At 38.8% G+C, this 16,205-nt stretch overlaps 1 protein-coding gene across 1 annotated transcript in view; it reads right to left on the bottom strand.

Annotated features, from left to right (window-relative positions):
• Positions 1–16,205, bottom strand: part of RELN (reelin) — a 530,384-nt gene that overhangs the window by 138,865 nt on the left and 375,314 nt on the right. Inside the window, exons 21-22 of the mRNA XM_065939296.1 lie at positions 1,337–1,529; positions 217–329 (exon numbers count right to left, since the gene is read on the bottom strand). Of these exons, the coding sequence (XP_065795368.1) occupies positions 217–329; positions 1,337–1,529 (306 nt within the window). The remainder of the gene's footprint in view (positions 1–216; positions 330–1,336; positions 1,530–16,205) is intronic.

The raw sequence follows: 16,205 nt of genomic DNA on the forward strand, positions 1-16,205 counted from the left end.
GAGAGGTGAGGAAAAGCTATGACACTTTGGAAACCAAATTTTCATTAGCTCTATTTTTCAAATATCCTCAGTACAAAAAGAAAGATCTTTTGATTCTAAAATAAAAAAAGAGGAATGCATACTGTCATCTTGTGCTTAACTCTTCTTCATATTCGTCATGCTAGAAGAGACATAAAAGTTAAAGTGACAGTCATATCTGAAGATGGCATCTCTCACCAAGTTTTCTGGGGAAGAAGCACTATGACTCTTCTCCACTGTGTGAACTCACTGGCATGGTAAATACTTGCTGATGTAAATTCCTGACAACTCGGCATACTTGGAAGGCATTCCTAAAAGAGAATCAGGCAAAAATTTAACTCAACTTCCATTTCCTCAGAGCAATATGTTTACTCACTCAAAAGAAGTGAAAAAGACCTTAGAGAAATCTAATGTTGTCATCTTAACCATTTGCAATATGGATACGATCCATAAATTTTCCTTCTGTGAAGCTAAAATATTTGGGAAATAAATGAGATGCCACAAGGCAATGAAATGTCTTCTAATAGCCACATGGAAAAACAGAAACTGGATTAGGGTTCCTTTTTTGACATGTTAGTGTCACACTGTTATTTGGTGTATATTGTCGCTTCAGTCATGTCCAACTCTTTGAGACCCTATTGGCTGTGGCCCTTCAGGTTCCTCTGTTCAAGGGATTTACTGGGGAAGAATACGCGAGTGGGTTGCCATGCCCTTCTCCAGGGGATCTTCCTGACTCAGGTATTGAACCCATATCTCTTATGTCTCCTGCACTGGCAGGTGGGCTCTTTACCACTAGCACCACCTGGTAACATTATCCTATTCAGTATTATATTTATGCATATCAGTAGTATCTGCATAAATATCATACTATATGTATGAATCACCAGTATGTATATAGAAAGAAGTACATTTTATTTCAAGAACCTGGAATTATGTATTTCTTTTTTGTTTTTTAAGGCAGGAGATATATTCTTAGTATGGTCTACCTACAGGTGAAGAGACAGAAAAGAACAGATGAAGACATGCTACAGAGAAAGAAGAAAGAGACTTTAATAGAGAAAGAGAGCTAGAGAAAATAATGTTGAAAACACCATCCTAGTATATCTATTACCATATTTTAAAGATTTTCAATTCCCTTTAGCATCTGATAGTGCAAAATATGGCATCCTTAAAATCCATTGCTGAGTTTATGTCAATTCTGTTACAAATAATATTGTTCCTTTTCAACCAAACCTAAACTTTTAGAATTTTAATTCTCTGCTCCCTATGTAAAAAGGTGACGTCTACCTATCACAAGTTTTAGAGAAAATAAACTCACCTCTTGGACAAGGTGCCAGGTGAGGCCATGGTTGGTTGAATACTCTAGTTTCACCTGATTGTCCATATGTGGGGTATATTTCTGGCCACAGCCCATCACCAAACTGAACTGAATCATGTAAGATGCTCCTATCTGCATTGATTGTGTTTCTACATAGCGCATACTTGAGGCAAGTTTAGAATCTCCTGTAAAACTGAAAGACAGAGGAGGAAATCAGAAAATTAAAAACAGCAATATATTAGGGAAAAATTAAGCTCTTCATTTCATACCGTATGCCAAAATAATTTTATTTTACTTATTTAAATCTTGCCAAGTTCTAGAATGGATTTCAATTAATTTAAAAAAGGCAATTTGAAATATAAAATATCAAATATCTGCCTATCAAAGAAGCAATATTTTTTTTAAGTTGATACCTTGAGTGGTCAAATATATTTGAAAATGGGTATGCACTCATGTACTGCTCAAATAGATAAAACGTTTGACTCGTTTCATGGACTCTATCCCAAGGAAATAACTGGCAAACATTTTAATGTCAAACTATTAGGAAACTGGAATGCTTAAGTAAACTGGTATAGTCACTTGACAGACTGTCCATATTTCAAATATTTATGAAGGTAATATAATCAAATTATTGTACATGTGACAAAAATGTTTTTAAAAAATTTGCAAAATGATGCATGATGGAAATTAACCAGCATGTTTGCAGTGGCTGTGTTTGGTGGTAGGAAATGGGACAATTTGAGACTTTTCAGTTTTAAAATTCTCCAGTCTTCAGTACTCAGCTATTAAATACTGAAAATGAGATAATGTGGTTTTAATGGTTGTAAAATCCCCATGATTGACTGGGTCCCAGGTGGCACAGTGGTAAGGAATCTGCCTTCCAGTGCAGGAGATGCAGGTTTCATTCCTTGGTCGGAAAATCCCCTGGAGGAGGAAATGGTAACCGACTCCAGTAATCGTGCCTGGAAAATCCTGTGGATGGGGAGACTGGCGGGCTGCAATCATAGGGTTGTAAAGAGTCAGGCACAATTCAGCCACTGAGCACACACGAGCACGCAACTGAGCACTATGTGATTATAAAGTGCTTGAAGGTATGCACAATTACTTTTTCAGAGAAAAGTTCTCAAGGAATTTATAACCTACCAGAGGAAATTAAAACAATCTCAGATATGCAGATGATACCACTCTTAATGGCAGAAAAGTGAAGAGGAAATAAAGAGCCTTTTGATGAGAGTCAAAGAGGAGAATGAAAAAGCTGGTTTGAAGCTCAACATTAAAATAAATTAAGATCATGGTATCTGGTCCTATCTTTCATAGCAAATAGAAGGGGGAAAAGTGGAAACAGTGACAGAATTTATTTTCTTGGGCTCCAAAATCACTGTGCATTGTGACTGCAGCCATGAAATTAAAAGATGCTTGCTCCTTGGAAGGAAAGCTATGACAAACCCAGATAGCATATTAAAAAACAGAGATATCAATTTGCTGACAAAGGTCCATATAGTCAAAGGTATGGTTTTTTCAGTAGTCATGTGAGATGTCCATAAAGAAGGCTGTCAATCTGTAGTGCTGGAGAAGACTCTCAAGAGTCTTTTGACTGCAAGGTGATTCAAACAGTCAATCCTAAAAGAAATCAACCCTGAATATTCATTGGAAGGACTGATGATGAAGCTGAAGCTTCAACAGTTTGACCACCTGATGCGAAGAGCAGGCTCATTGCAAAAGACCCTGATGCTGGGAAAGATTGAAGGCAGGAGGACAAGGGGGAGGCAAAGGATAAGATGGTTAGATAGCATCAGTGATTCAATAGACATGGATCTGAGCACACTTAAGGAGACAGTTGGGCTTTGCAGGTGGCACTAGTGGTGAAGAATCTGCCTGCCAATGCAGGAGACATAAAGAGATGGAGGTTCAATCCTTGCAGGTTTGATGCCTGAGTTGGGAAGATCCCCTGGAGAAGGGCATGGCAACCCACTTCAGTATTCTTGCCTGGAGAATTCCACTGACTGAGGAGCCTGGCAGGCTATAGCCCATACAGTCACAAAGAGTCAGACATGACTGAAGTGACTTAGCATGAATGTATGCAGGAGATAGTGGAGGTCCATGGGGTCACAGAGTCAGACACGACTTACTGAGTGAATAACAACAACAACAACAAATGAGGAAATGGAGACAGTAAATGGCAGACACTTGATGAGAAATCAGCTTTGCCTGATTCCGAAACGTCTCAACCAATATACTATCTCTTTGTCCTTCTATTACTCTAAGACAGAGAAGAAAACTCTAATTTTGAATAATTTTCATTTATAGTTAATTTAAAAACCATTAACTTTCAGTTACTATGCATTGATGCTCCTATCTTAAGAGACAGAAAACCATGATTGCTGCTATGTGTTAAGGTATGCAAAATGAAATCTAGAAAATACGAAGCTGTGGTATGCAATTTTTAGTAAAATTACAAAATAAAAGAAATCAGCATTGAACAAAAATACTAGTAAGCTATATGGGCACAAACATCTATATAAATTCCATAGTCTTTAAAACAGGCAAAAAACAAAACAAAACCCCAAACACTTTTCCCTGTGAGAAATGAATGTTGCCTTTAGCTTCAAGGGTTGTATGCTCTTTCTACTACCCTTTATGAGAAAGGTTATCAGAGGCAAAAACTAGCCTTCATTTAACTGTTTGAAGGTGCAGTATATACCCTAGGCTTCTGATTAAAAAGCACAGAGGGCATAGTAGCACATGGGCTGAGTGGTCCACAGGCCACATAGAGGCACTAAAACTTTCTCACTCAAATCATACAGAGTATTTCTCCACTCCAGCATTCCTGAAATAATTTAAGATTATTTTCACAATCAGCACTCCTTTTAAATTCTTCCCTTCTGAGATGGCTTAGTGTCCTGGCAATTCTGTACAGATTCAGAAAGAAGTGCTGGGTTTTGAAAATAGTGCCTGCACCTAACTTTTGCATGGTTACAAATTAACCATGAACTTGGTTGGAGAGAGGAAGCATTCAAACCTGAGAAGAGTGTGCTCTGTGAGCTTCCCTGATGATAACAGCTTTTAAAGGTGCCAAGACACCAAGAGAGAAAACGAAACATATAGAAAAGGACAAGTTAAGAGGCTAAATGAGGATGGTTACACAGTGATAATAAAATTCTTATTTGGCATGAACATCTGTACCACCAGCAGTTGTGGGCAGATGTTGTTGGGTAGGTAGGCTGATTCAGCTGCCATCTAGAGCATCCCTCTCCCCAGTCACCTTCTAGTAATTGGTCTAGGGGTGCCCATGTCCACCAATGAGTTTTTACCAACGAGATGTAAGTGGATACATGTAAGATGCTTTGTGGGTAAACTCACTCAGCTTTTTTCTCTTTTATTTATTTTTATTTTTTGGCTGCACTGCATGACATCAGTTCAGTTCAGTTGCTCAGTCGTGTCTGACTCTTTGAGACCCCATCGACTACAGCATGCTAGGCCTGTCTGTCCATCACCTACCTGGAGTTTACTCAAACTCATTTCCATCGAGTCGGTGACCCCATCCAACCATCTCATCCTCTGTCGTCCCCTTTTCCTCCTGCCTTCAATCATTCCCAGCATCAGGGTCTCTTCAAATGAGTCAGCTTTTTGTATCAGGTGGCCAAAAATTGGAGTTTCAGTCTCAACATCAATTCTACCAATGAACATTCAGGATTGATTTCCTTCAGGATGGACTGGTTGGATCTCCTTGCAGTTCAAGGGACTCTCAAGTCTTCTCCAACACCATATTTCAAAAGAACCAACTCTTCAGTGCTCAGCTTTCTTTATATTCCAACTCTCACATCCATACATGACTACTGGAAAAACCATAGCCTTGACTAGACAAACCTTTGTTGGCAAAGTAATGTCTCTGGTTTTTAATATGCTGTCTAGGTTGGTCATAACTTTTCTTCCAAGGAGCAAGCGTCTTTTAATTTCATGGCTGTAGTCACCATCTGCAGTGATTTTGGAGCCCCCCAAAAAATAAAGTCTGACACTGTTTCCACTGTTTCTCCATCTATTTGCCATGAAGTGATGGGACCAGATGCATGATCTTTGTTTTCTGAATGTTGAGCTTTAAGCCAACTTTTTCACTCTCCTCTTTCACTTTCATCAAGAGGCTCTTTAGTTCTTCCTCAGTTTCTTCCATAAGGGTGGTGTCATCTGCATATCTGAGGTTACTGATATTTCTCCCAGCAATCTTGACTCCAGCTTGTGCTTCATCCAGCCCAGAGTTTCTCAGGATGTACTCTGCATATAAGTTAAATAAGCACAGTGACAATATACAACCTTGACGTACTCTTTTTCCTATTTGGAACCAGTCTGTTGTTCCATGTCCAGTTCTAACTGTTGCTTCCTGACCTGCATACAGATTTCTCAGGAGGCAGGTCAGGTGGTCTGGTATGCCCATATCTTGGAGAATTTTCCACAGTTTATTGTGATCCACACAGTCAAAGGCTTTGGCATAGTCAATAAAGCAGAAATAGATATTTTTCTGGAACTCTCTTGCTTTTTCAATGATCCAGCAGATGTTGGCAATTTGATCTCTGGTTCCTCTGCCTTTTCTAAAACCAGCTTGAACATCTGGAAGTTCACAGTTCACATATTGCTGAAGCCTGGCTTGGACAATTTTGAGCATTAATTTGCTAGCATGTGAGATGGGTGCAATTGTGCAGTAGTTTGAGCATTCTTTGGCATTGCCTTTCTTTGGGTTTGGAATGAAAACTGAACTTTTCCTGTCCTGTGGCCACTGCTGAGTTTGCCAAATTTGCTGGCATATTGAGTCCAGTACTTTCACAGCATCATCTTTCACAATTTGAAATAGCTCAACTGGAATTCCATCACATCCACTAGCTTTGTTTGTAATGATGCTTCCTAAGGCCCACTTGACTTCACATTCCAGGATGTCTGGCTCTAGGTGAGTGATCACACCAACATGATTATCTGGGTTGTGAAGATCTTTTTTGTACAGTTCTTCTGTGTGTTCTTGCCACCTCTTCTTAGTATCTTCTGCTCCTGTTAGGTCCATACCATTTCTGCCCTTTATTGTACCCATCTTTGAATGAAATGTTCCCCTGGTATCTCTAATTTTCTTGAAGAGATCTCTTTCCTATTCTATTGTTTCCCTCTGCATTACATGCAGGATCTTAATTCCCCAACCAGGGATCAAACCTGTTCCCCCTGCATTGGAAGTATTGAGTCCTTAACCAATGGACCTCCAGAGAAGTATCTACTTGCTCAGATTTAATACAAGCTTCTAAAGAGAGACAGACAGATTTGGCTGGCATGTCCTTCTGCCCATTGCTCCTAATGCTTTCTCCCTAATGGGGCAGTGGCCATTCTATGACAATAACGGGAAGAAATATGCAGTTGGAGCTCTCTCTGCAGAGATGGTGGAGTAGAAAATGAAGACAGCATGGGTCCCTAATGGCCTTGTTAAGATGCTTCCAGCCCTTAATCCTAGGACGGCTTGTTACAAATGACAAAATAAGCCTTTTCACTTTTGTTTATACCATGGTCAAACCTTTCTGGTTTTTCTTGTTGCAACTGAGAGCTGAATGCATTTCTGATACACCTGCCATACTTCACAGTACTGCATGATACCACTGGTGGTGGTGGTGGTTCAGCCACTAAGTCGTATCTGACTCTTTGTGACCCCATGGACTATAGCCCACTGGGCTCCTTTGCCCATGGGATTTCCCAGGCAAGAACACTGGGGTGGGTTGCTACTTCCTTCTTTGGGATCTTCCCGACCCAGGGATCAAACCTGCATCTCCATTGGCAGGCAGACTCTCCACTGCTAAGCTGCCTGGGAAGCCCTGTATGACATCTCTCCTGCCATCCTAATCTGAAGCAAAATAATCCAAGAAGATCACAGACATCTGCGCCTCAGAATCTTGACCACTCATAAAACAAATTCACTCGATTGTTTATGATTTATTTAAGACTGGCTGAAAGTCAGTGATATTAGGTCTGACATTTTCCTCCTTAATATTCTGATGCTCATACACTACTGGAATTTTATGGGAGAGAATTTCACAGGCTGCAATCCTTTAATTTACAAAACTGCTCCTCTCTGCTGCTTGTCTAAGTCAAGATATGTTTATAAAGGCAAAAATGAAGCTGAACTTCTCTGTTGCAATCATAGAAACAGGAAAAAAAAAAAAAAAAGGCCACATCAGCATTTTGGGGAGAAATTCTGGAGACAGAATGCACTAGGAATTGGAGACTTAGCTCTATTCATGTTGATTTGTAAGAGTGCCTCAAAAATAAAGGAACAATAAAACAGTCTCGAATCTTTTAATACTTAAACATTTTAATGAGAGAATGGGGACAATTCTTTCCATTAGGGCAAGCTTACCTCCCTGTGCCTTTTCATTTCCACCCCCAAGAAGGCTAGTAGGCTCTCTGTTATGACACTGGTAAGTAGATGACACCATAATGCAATTCAAGTCTCCTTAGTCATATCTAAATCTCCATAGTCCAGAGTATAGGTCCTTTGCCTTACCCTCATAGCTCAATCTCAGGGGTTGCTGAGGACCTATCTTCCTGACCAGACTGGAAGCCTCTCCACAGGGAGAGGTCACACCTTGCTCAGCTCTGCATCCTGCATAGCATTCAGAGCCTTGTACACCTCATGAAGCACTTGGTGTTGGTACAAGACATCATAATTGTGCAACAGCTGAATTATTTCATTTGATTTCTGAGTCAATATCATTTGAGATACATCAGGGATCCTGAGCACTGTTATAGAGAAGGAGAACCGAGAGCCTTAGCTGCTGACCATCAGGGTCACATGGTTACTAAAAAGCTAGAAGCCAGGCCATCTGATTTCTATTTTGATGTCCTTTTCACTACGTCATGCCTATCAAAAGCATGCAAAGAATATTAAATAAAATGAGCACATGAGTGAGGGCTCTTGATGGGAGAAAAGGCAAGTTTTCCAGAACCAGAGTTACCTAAATGCTGTAATGAACACAGACAAGGTTTTGAGGTTATCCTCTCTTAAAGAAACTGCCTCTTCTGCATTTCCCCAGAGCCTCGTTCCCATCTCCAGAAAAAAAGGCTTTCTTATATGAAAGGCAGATACATCTAACTAAAGTAAACAGAGGAATACTCAGGTCACACAGTTTTTTAAAAGGAAATTCATGTAAAATAGTCAAATCACCTAGGGACTGGGCCATTTTTGACAACTGATTCATCTCTTTCAGAATAGTTTGGTAAGTAAACTATGTGGCAGAAGTGTCACTACCAATGGGCCACAAGAGAAGACAATGCACCAGTGTTTACATTTCTTAGAAATCTAAGCAGTATTCTGTTATTTTCAAGAAACCCATGGTAAAGAACAGCTCTGCAGAACTCATTTTCAGAGAAACAGAAGATCAATACAAAACCTTTTTGGTCTGATACTATTCAGAAGTTATATTAATCTGCAAAAGGACATGTGAATGAATTTAAACCTCTCTATCATCCTTTTTTGAGGGTTTTGTTCAAAGAAATGTTTACTAGAGTTGACAGAAATGCTTGCTGATACTGTGGAATTAAAGGTGACACAAACTAATTTGTACTTTCTATAATCTTATGTCTCAAAATAGAAATAACCATAATATTTTAGTGGATTATATAAACTTTACACTTATTGGAAAAAACTGACAGTATAGAAGCATTTTTTAAAAAAGCTAAAAATTCACAATTCTATCTAGAGATGACCACTGCTAATATTTTAGTGTAAATACTTCCAGGTTTCCTTATGTTTACACACAGGAATATACCCACACATACAGAGACACTTACTTTTCTTTCTTTTAAAAAATATAGAATCATAATAGTCTTGTTTTCTTCCTTTTTAAAACTATTTCATTCCCACCTTTCCATATTGAAAAAATATGCTGAGACACTGTCATTTTTAATGAATAAAGCCAATCTACAAAGATGGGAATCTTTGGAGGTTGTTTCCGTTTTTCACTGTTATAAACAATACTTCTACAATATGCATCCTTATATATCTTTGTATAGTTGTTTAATTATTTTCTTAGGATAAATTCCTAGAAGCAGAATTGCTTGGTCAAAGCAAAATTTAAAGGTTAGTACTTATTGCTAAACTGTCCTTCAAAAATTTTGTACCAAGTTATATTTACCAAAAATATTAACAATGATGGCACTGCAAATTCTTAACACATATCAATACTGAACATTGACAATAGTTTTCATTTTAGCTACTCTATGCAAAATCTCTTAATCTATATTTCTTTGATTATTAGAAAAATTAACATGATATCTATGTTAACTATTCATTACCTATTTGTAGTTTTTTGGGGTGTTAAAGTAGCCTTTCATGTAATTTGCCCGTCATTAGAGTTGGAATTTATCTTTTCCTTACTTATTTGTACAAATTTTTCACATATTTGGGATATGTAGTCTGGTATAAATGTTGCAAATAACTCCCTCTTCCCAGTTTTTGCTGCGTATTGTTTTCAGGGAAAAAATAGTTAAAAAACTTTAAGTGCTGGAATGTGTGACCTTAATGGCCCTGCTTTTGGTGTCGTACTTTACTGATATCTATTAAGACTCTTTCAGAGCCTAATTCAAACTTATTTTTTTTGCAAATGTCCAGTGGACATATGAAAGAGACATGTATTTGTTAATAGTAGGGTATCATTTTTTCTTTATTAAATATCCTTGTTAATTTTCTCCCATACATTTGTCTAGGTCCTCACTTATTTTTTGTTTGCTTCATCCATCAAGAACTCAAACAAAATATTGAAATCACACTCTGAATTATGGTTGTAATTTTCTGTTTGTGATTCTAACAGGTTTTGCATTCTGCATTATTCAATGTGTGGAGACACCTGAATTTCCATACTTCTGCTGACAGCCACCCTCTATGGCATCACCTGTGTTTCTGATATCGAGCCCCAGGCTCAGCCTCAAAGAATAGGGGCCAGAAGCAAGGAGTCATCTAATGTTCACTCATTCCACTCTCACCACCACATTTTCCTCCCACACCCTACTTCTTCAAGAAGCTCATTCAACTTTCAAAGTCCAAAAATGGTACAGCATTTTCTCTGCTATCATGTCTCGATCACTTCAATGAGGATTTTAGAGAAAGAAGATGTAAAACATGAGGCCTTAACATATTGTATTCATATGATAGGTTGTTTTATTAATTTTCCCTTTGTTTTCCTGACTATATTCTCTTTACTGGTTTCTCAACTGGAGTAATTCTCTATGTAAGAAATTTCTAGATACAGATGTATTTTATGACAATCTTCTTTACTTACTTCAATCCATCTACAGCTTCAAACAAATTTGAAATTTCTACATATAATGAATGCATTTTTTCATGTGTTTATTCAATACTTCATTTTAAAAGTCCTTATGGATTTCTAAGTGAAATCCTTAGTTATCTTGTTAGTTTGACTTGGCAATAGAAAATATTTTGGAATACATGTGCTTTACAGCATGTATTTCAGTCTCCTTTTATACCTCTGTTCCTAGCTCCTGCTTTATTTTGCTTATCGTTACAATTCCTATGTAAAGTACATAGTTTATATTCTTTAGCTTCTTCAGTCTCATTTCTATTTTCTCAGTTTGGAAATTTGCACATGGTTCTTTAAGTCAGGACCAGCATTTTGCTTTAAGCTATAAAATGCTTAAATCAAGCTGCTTGGCTGCTGTTTATTCAGCTTCTACAGAAAGCAGCCTCCTGGCAAACAAATCTTAACAAAAAATTGGGTGCTTAATAGCAGTTTTCTCTCAAGGATGAGATAGTTTTATGTGTGGGAGACAGAACTGGGGGGAAATAAGTCACCTAGGTGAGACATTCAGGATGTCTGTACACAGTGGTTGTGACGACAATGAACACTATATTCTCTCTCTAACCAGGTTGCACACACCTGCACAGGTGCTACTATGAGATGGCAGGTAGACCAGTGACTGTTGGGAGCCACAGAGAGTGACTCCATGTCTTTCTTAGGAGCACAGAGGTTCATTTGCAGCCCAGTTACTCACCTTTATCTCCTGGGTAACTAGCCCAATTCTCCCCAAGTCTACACACCAGCAGCTAATTCCAATCACTTAAAAAAAAATCTAGTTCTAAAAGTCTGTAGAAATTTTATGTTGGAGAGGGTGTGGAAAAAGGGAACTCTCTTGTATTGTTTGTGGAAACATAAATTGATATAACCATTATGGAGAACAGTATGGAGGTTCCTTAAAAAACTAAAAATAGAACTACCATATGACATAGCAATCCCACTACTGGTCATATACCCTGAGAAAACCATAATTCAGAAAGATACATGCACCCAATGTTCTTTGTAACATTATTTACATTATTTAATAGCCAGGACATGGAAGCAACCTAAATGTCAATTGACAGACGAATGGATAAAGAAGATGTGGTACATACATTAATATACAATGGAATATTACACAGCCACACAAAAAACTAAAATTCGGTCATTTGCAGTGATGTGGATGAACTTAGAGCCTGTCATACAGTGTGAAGTCAGAAAGAGAAAAGCAAATATTGTGTATTAACACACATATATAGAATCTAGAAAAATGGTACTGATAAACCTTTTTTGCAGGGCAAGAACAGAGACCCAGATGTAGAGAACAAACTTGTGGACACAGTGGAGGAAGGAGAGGGGAGGATGAATTGAGAAAGTCACACTGATATATATCTGTAAAAGAGATAACTAGTGGGCAGCTGCTGTGTAACATAGGGAGCTCAGCTCTGTGATCTGTGATGACCTAGAGGGATGGAATGGGGGTGGTGGAGGGCTCCAGAGAGAGGGGATACGTGTATACACAGAGCTGATTCACGTTCCCGTACAGCAGAAACTAGCACAACATTGTAGAGCCGTTATACTCTAACTAAAAAACTTCACACAGAGTGAAGTCAGAAAGAAAAACACCAATACAGTATATCAACGCATATAAATGGAATTTAGAAAGATGGTATATAGGTTCCCTATATGTGAGACAGCAAAAGAGACACAGATGTAAAGAACAGACTTTTGGATGCTGTGGGAGAAGGCAAGGGTGGGATGATTTGAGAGAATAATGTTGAAATATACATATTAACATATGTGAAATAGATCCAAGTTTGATACATGAGACAGGGAATTCAAAGCCCGTGCACTGGGACAACCCTGAGGGATGGGATGGGGAGGGAGGTGGCAGGAGGGTTCAGGATGGAGGACATGTGTACATCCATGGCTGATTCATGTCAATGTATGGCAAAACCCACTGCAATGTTGTGAAGTAATTAGCCTCCAACTAATAAAAAAAAAAAGTATGGCCAAACCCACTACAATACTGTAAAGTAATTAGCCTCCAATTAAAATAAATAAATTAATTTAAAAATGTTTATAGACATTGTAAAAGTTTACAAAAATTTGTATGCTTTCAAAAATTTCTGTCATTTCTCAGCTGAATCTTCATTTTGTCCACCTCACTGCAGTTTTAGGAAATGTTCAGCAGCCGGAGTAAACTGTGGCAGAAAAAGGGAAATGTCTGCCAGGTACCAGACAGACAGGAAGTCAGCACAGAGAACAGACTGGGCTTTGGCCCCCCAAAGAGAGGAGGAGAGAGAGAGACTGACGGCCAGAAAGGTGACAGACTATCAGAGAGCTGGGAGACCAAGGACTCAGGGGGAAAGAGCTCCTCTCAACTCTCGCAGTGCCTGCAGTGTCCGGCCAGGGACCTGTGGGTATGAGAGTAGCAAAGTTGCCAGGGGAGGCTTCCCAGCTGGCACTAGTGGTCAAGAACCCAGCTGCAAATGCAGGAGATGTAAGAGTTGTGGGTTTGCTCTCTGGATCAGGAAGAGCCCTGGAGAAGGAAATGGCAACCCATTACCATATTCTTGCCTGGAGAATTCCATGGACAGAGGAGCCTGGCGGGCAACAGTTCATAGGGCTGCAAAGAGTTAGACACGCTGAAGTGACTTAGCACGATGCTGTCAGGAGCCCTTTTTCACCTATAAAACTTCCCACCTCTTCTGATGGGAGGAGAGGAATCAGAGAAGCTTTTGCTGTTTCCAGCCTCTGTTAATAACTTTAACTCATCTCCGACTTTTGGCTGTCCTGGACCCTCTTACTCCTGTTATTCTTACATTGCATCCATAATAACCCCAGAACCAATTTTGGTTGAAGCGAACTTGCCCAGTCCATATTTACACTGCTTATAATTAGGGCTTGCCTTTTCAACACACTCCTGTTCTCTCTGTCATCTCCTTCCTATTTCCTCTTGCATCTCACATCCTTTCAGGAAGGAACACACTGGCCCCATATAGTTAGGCCTGAGAGCCCTGAATGAAAATGTTCAGTTTGGAGGGAAGAGGTGAGGCAAGAAAGAAAGATACACAAGGACTCTCCAAAATTTTCTCTTTATCCTTCCAACCATATGCAGTCACCTAGTGTGTACTAATTTAGTGAGTATTGAAGCAGGGCCGTTTTAAGACTTTTATAGGACTTTGACACTTTTAATTTTGGAAACTCCATCACACATCATGGCAAGCTTATTAAAATGCACCCATGTTCCACATTACATATATATATATATATATATATTTGGTGCAGAAACCTTCAAGTAGATTTTATAATTTTGCCTTTGAATTTTATTTGGCTACTTGTAATGCATAGAATATACATTTGGCTGTGACTTCTCAATATACTCAGGAATCTGACCAAAAAATTATTACCAACAGCATAAAATTTTATTAATATTTAAATTTAGCAGTGAATGGAGTTGGCATATGTTGTGTTTTACATGTACTTAATTTAAATTTATTAATTTTATTTTTACCATTTAAAAAAAATCATAGTTTTGAAACAGTATTCATTTTTCAAGTCCTTGGACTTTTTCCAGTTCCCTGGAAAACTTGGAGGCTTGGCACTGAGACCAATGAAAGAACTTCCTAGGAAGAGGCATAGGCAATACAAAGGTGCTGGGAGAGGAAAGAGCTTGACTTGAAGTAGAGAAGGAGTAGAGAAGGAAGGACGATGTGGTTGGGGTGGAATGAATGAAAGGCAGGGAGACAGGAAAGGCTGACCAGGTCAGCTCACCCAGGGCCTACCGCAGAGCACTGTGAACCACTGTCTGTAGAAAAGTAACAGTCTCAGCCTACTGAATTGCTTTTTCAACAAGCCAGAGGTACCTTGAATCCAGATCATGAAATGCAGATTTCTGCTGTTAACTTGTTCAGTGGTAGGTTCTCTTACTTCTGAAATCTCACTTAGCTGCTTAGTTCTTAGGAAGAGTTTTAGGAAAATCTAATTTTGGAGAAATAAATGACTCAAAAGTCAACTGTGTGGACATCAACAAGACATGATTCTGGGAATATGGCCATTTTATTCATTCCTTTGGCATTCATTTCTAAGCTTTTGTTCTCCAACATATATTTTCAAATGGCCCATCGGACTATTTCTAGCAACATTCTAGTAAGTACACGTGGATGACACTACTGGCCTCTGAGCTTTTCTTATTATTTCATACCATCTATTCTCACACAGCAGCTACAATTATATTAAAAATATGATTACATCACTCCCTTGCTTCAAATTAATTACTGAATTCTCATAACCCATAACACACTGGGGCTTCCCAGGTGGTGCCAGTGATAAAGAACCTGTCCGCCAAGGCAGGAGGTGTAAGAGATGCAGGCTTGATCCATGGGTTGGGAAGATCCCCTGGAGGAGTGCATGGCAACCAACTCCAATATTCTTCTCTGGAGAATCCCATGGACAGAGGAGCCTGGTGGCCTACAGTTCATGTGGTCACAAAGAATCGGACATGACTGAAGCGACTTAGCACATAGCATGCATAATGCTTAGAATAAAATCCAAAACTTCTCTATTGCTCTATGAGGCCCTAATATAATCTAGTCCCTTGCTTGCCTCAGGACCTTTGATCTTGCTATTCTTTCTACCTGTCATGGTTTCCTTGCACACTTTCACTTTAGTGCTTCTTTCTCATTATTCTGAGGTCTCTACACTCCCAAGAGGGCATCCCTAAACATCTTACCTAAAATAGTCTCAGTTTCCACTTATGCTACCTAACAGTCCATTCCTTTATCCTCACAGCAATTGTCACTATCTGGAATATTATTACAAATTTGTTCATAATTGTTTTTCTCCTCTAGAAAATAAGCTCCACAAAGAAAGGGCTTGTCTATCTTCATCTTTAGTACCAAGTACTATACCTACAGGACAAACTGCCTGTAGTGCAATCAATAAACAGCTGAATATATGTTAGCTTATCAACGAATAAAAAGTTCATGTAATGAAATCCTCATGATGAAAAAACCTAGTAAATAGGATTTATTTTAGAAAGTCATTTATAAATCTATTTGGGAGTATATTCAATTACATTGCTTCCCTTGTGGCTCATCTGGTTAAGAATCTGCCTGCGATGTGGGAGACTTGAGTTCAATTCCTGGGTTGGGAAGATCCCCTAGAGAAGGGAAAGGCTACCCACTTCAGTATTCTGGCCTGGAGAATTCCATGGACTATATAGTCCATGTGGCTGCAAAGAGTCGGACATGACTGAGCAACTTTCAATTACATTATCAATTTTATAGAGGTATTTCCTTGGGCACTGAAGACTTTTCAGTTTGTCACTCAATGCATTAACCTTATCTATCTGCTAACCTTCCTAATCACTTACTGTGAAATGGTAGTTGAAATGGCTCTTGGGAGTGAGTTCACTCCAACTGACTTTCTTCAGCAGCACAATTTGAGTTGATTTATTCTTTTTAATAATCTTTGTAAAAGAATAATCCCAAGAATACTCTAGGATTACTAATAAACAATTTAAACTGACAAAATTTCTATATAAATTATAGGCT

The sequence above is a fragment of the Muntiacus reevesi genome, chromosome 6 (genome assembly GCF_963930625.1).
Source record: "Muntiacus reevesi chromosome 6, mMunRee1.1, whole genome shotgun sequence".
NCBI lineage: Eukaryota > Metazoa > Chordata > Mammalia > Artiodactyla > Cervidae > Muntiacus > Muntiacus reevesi.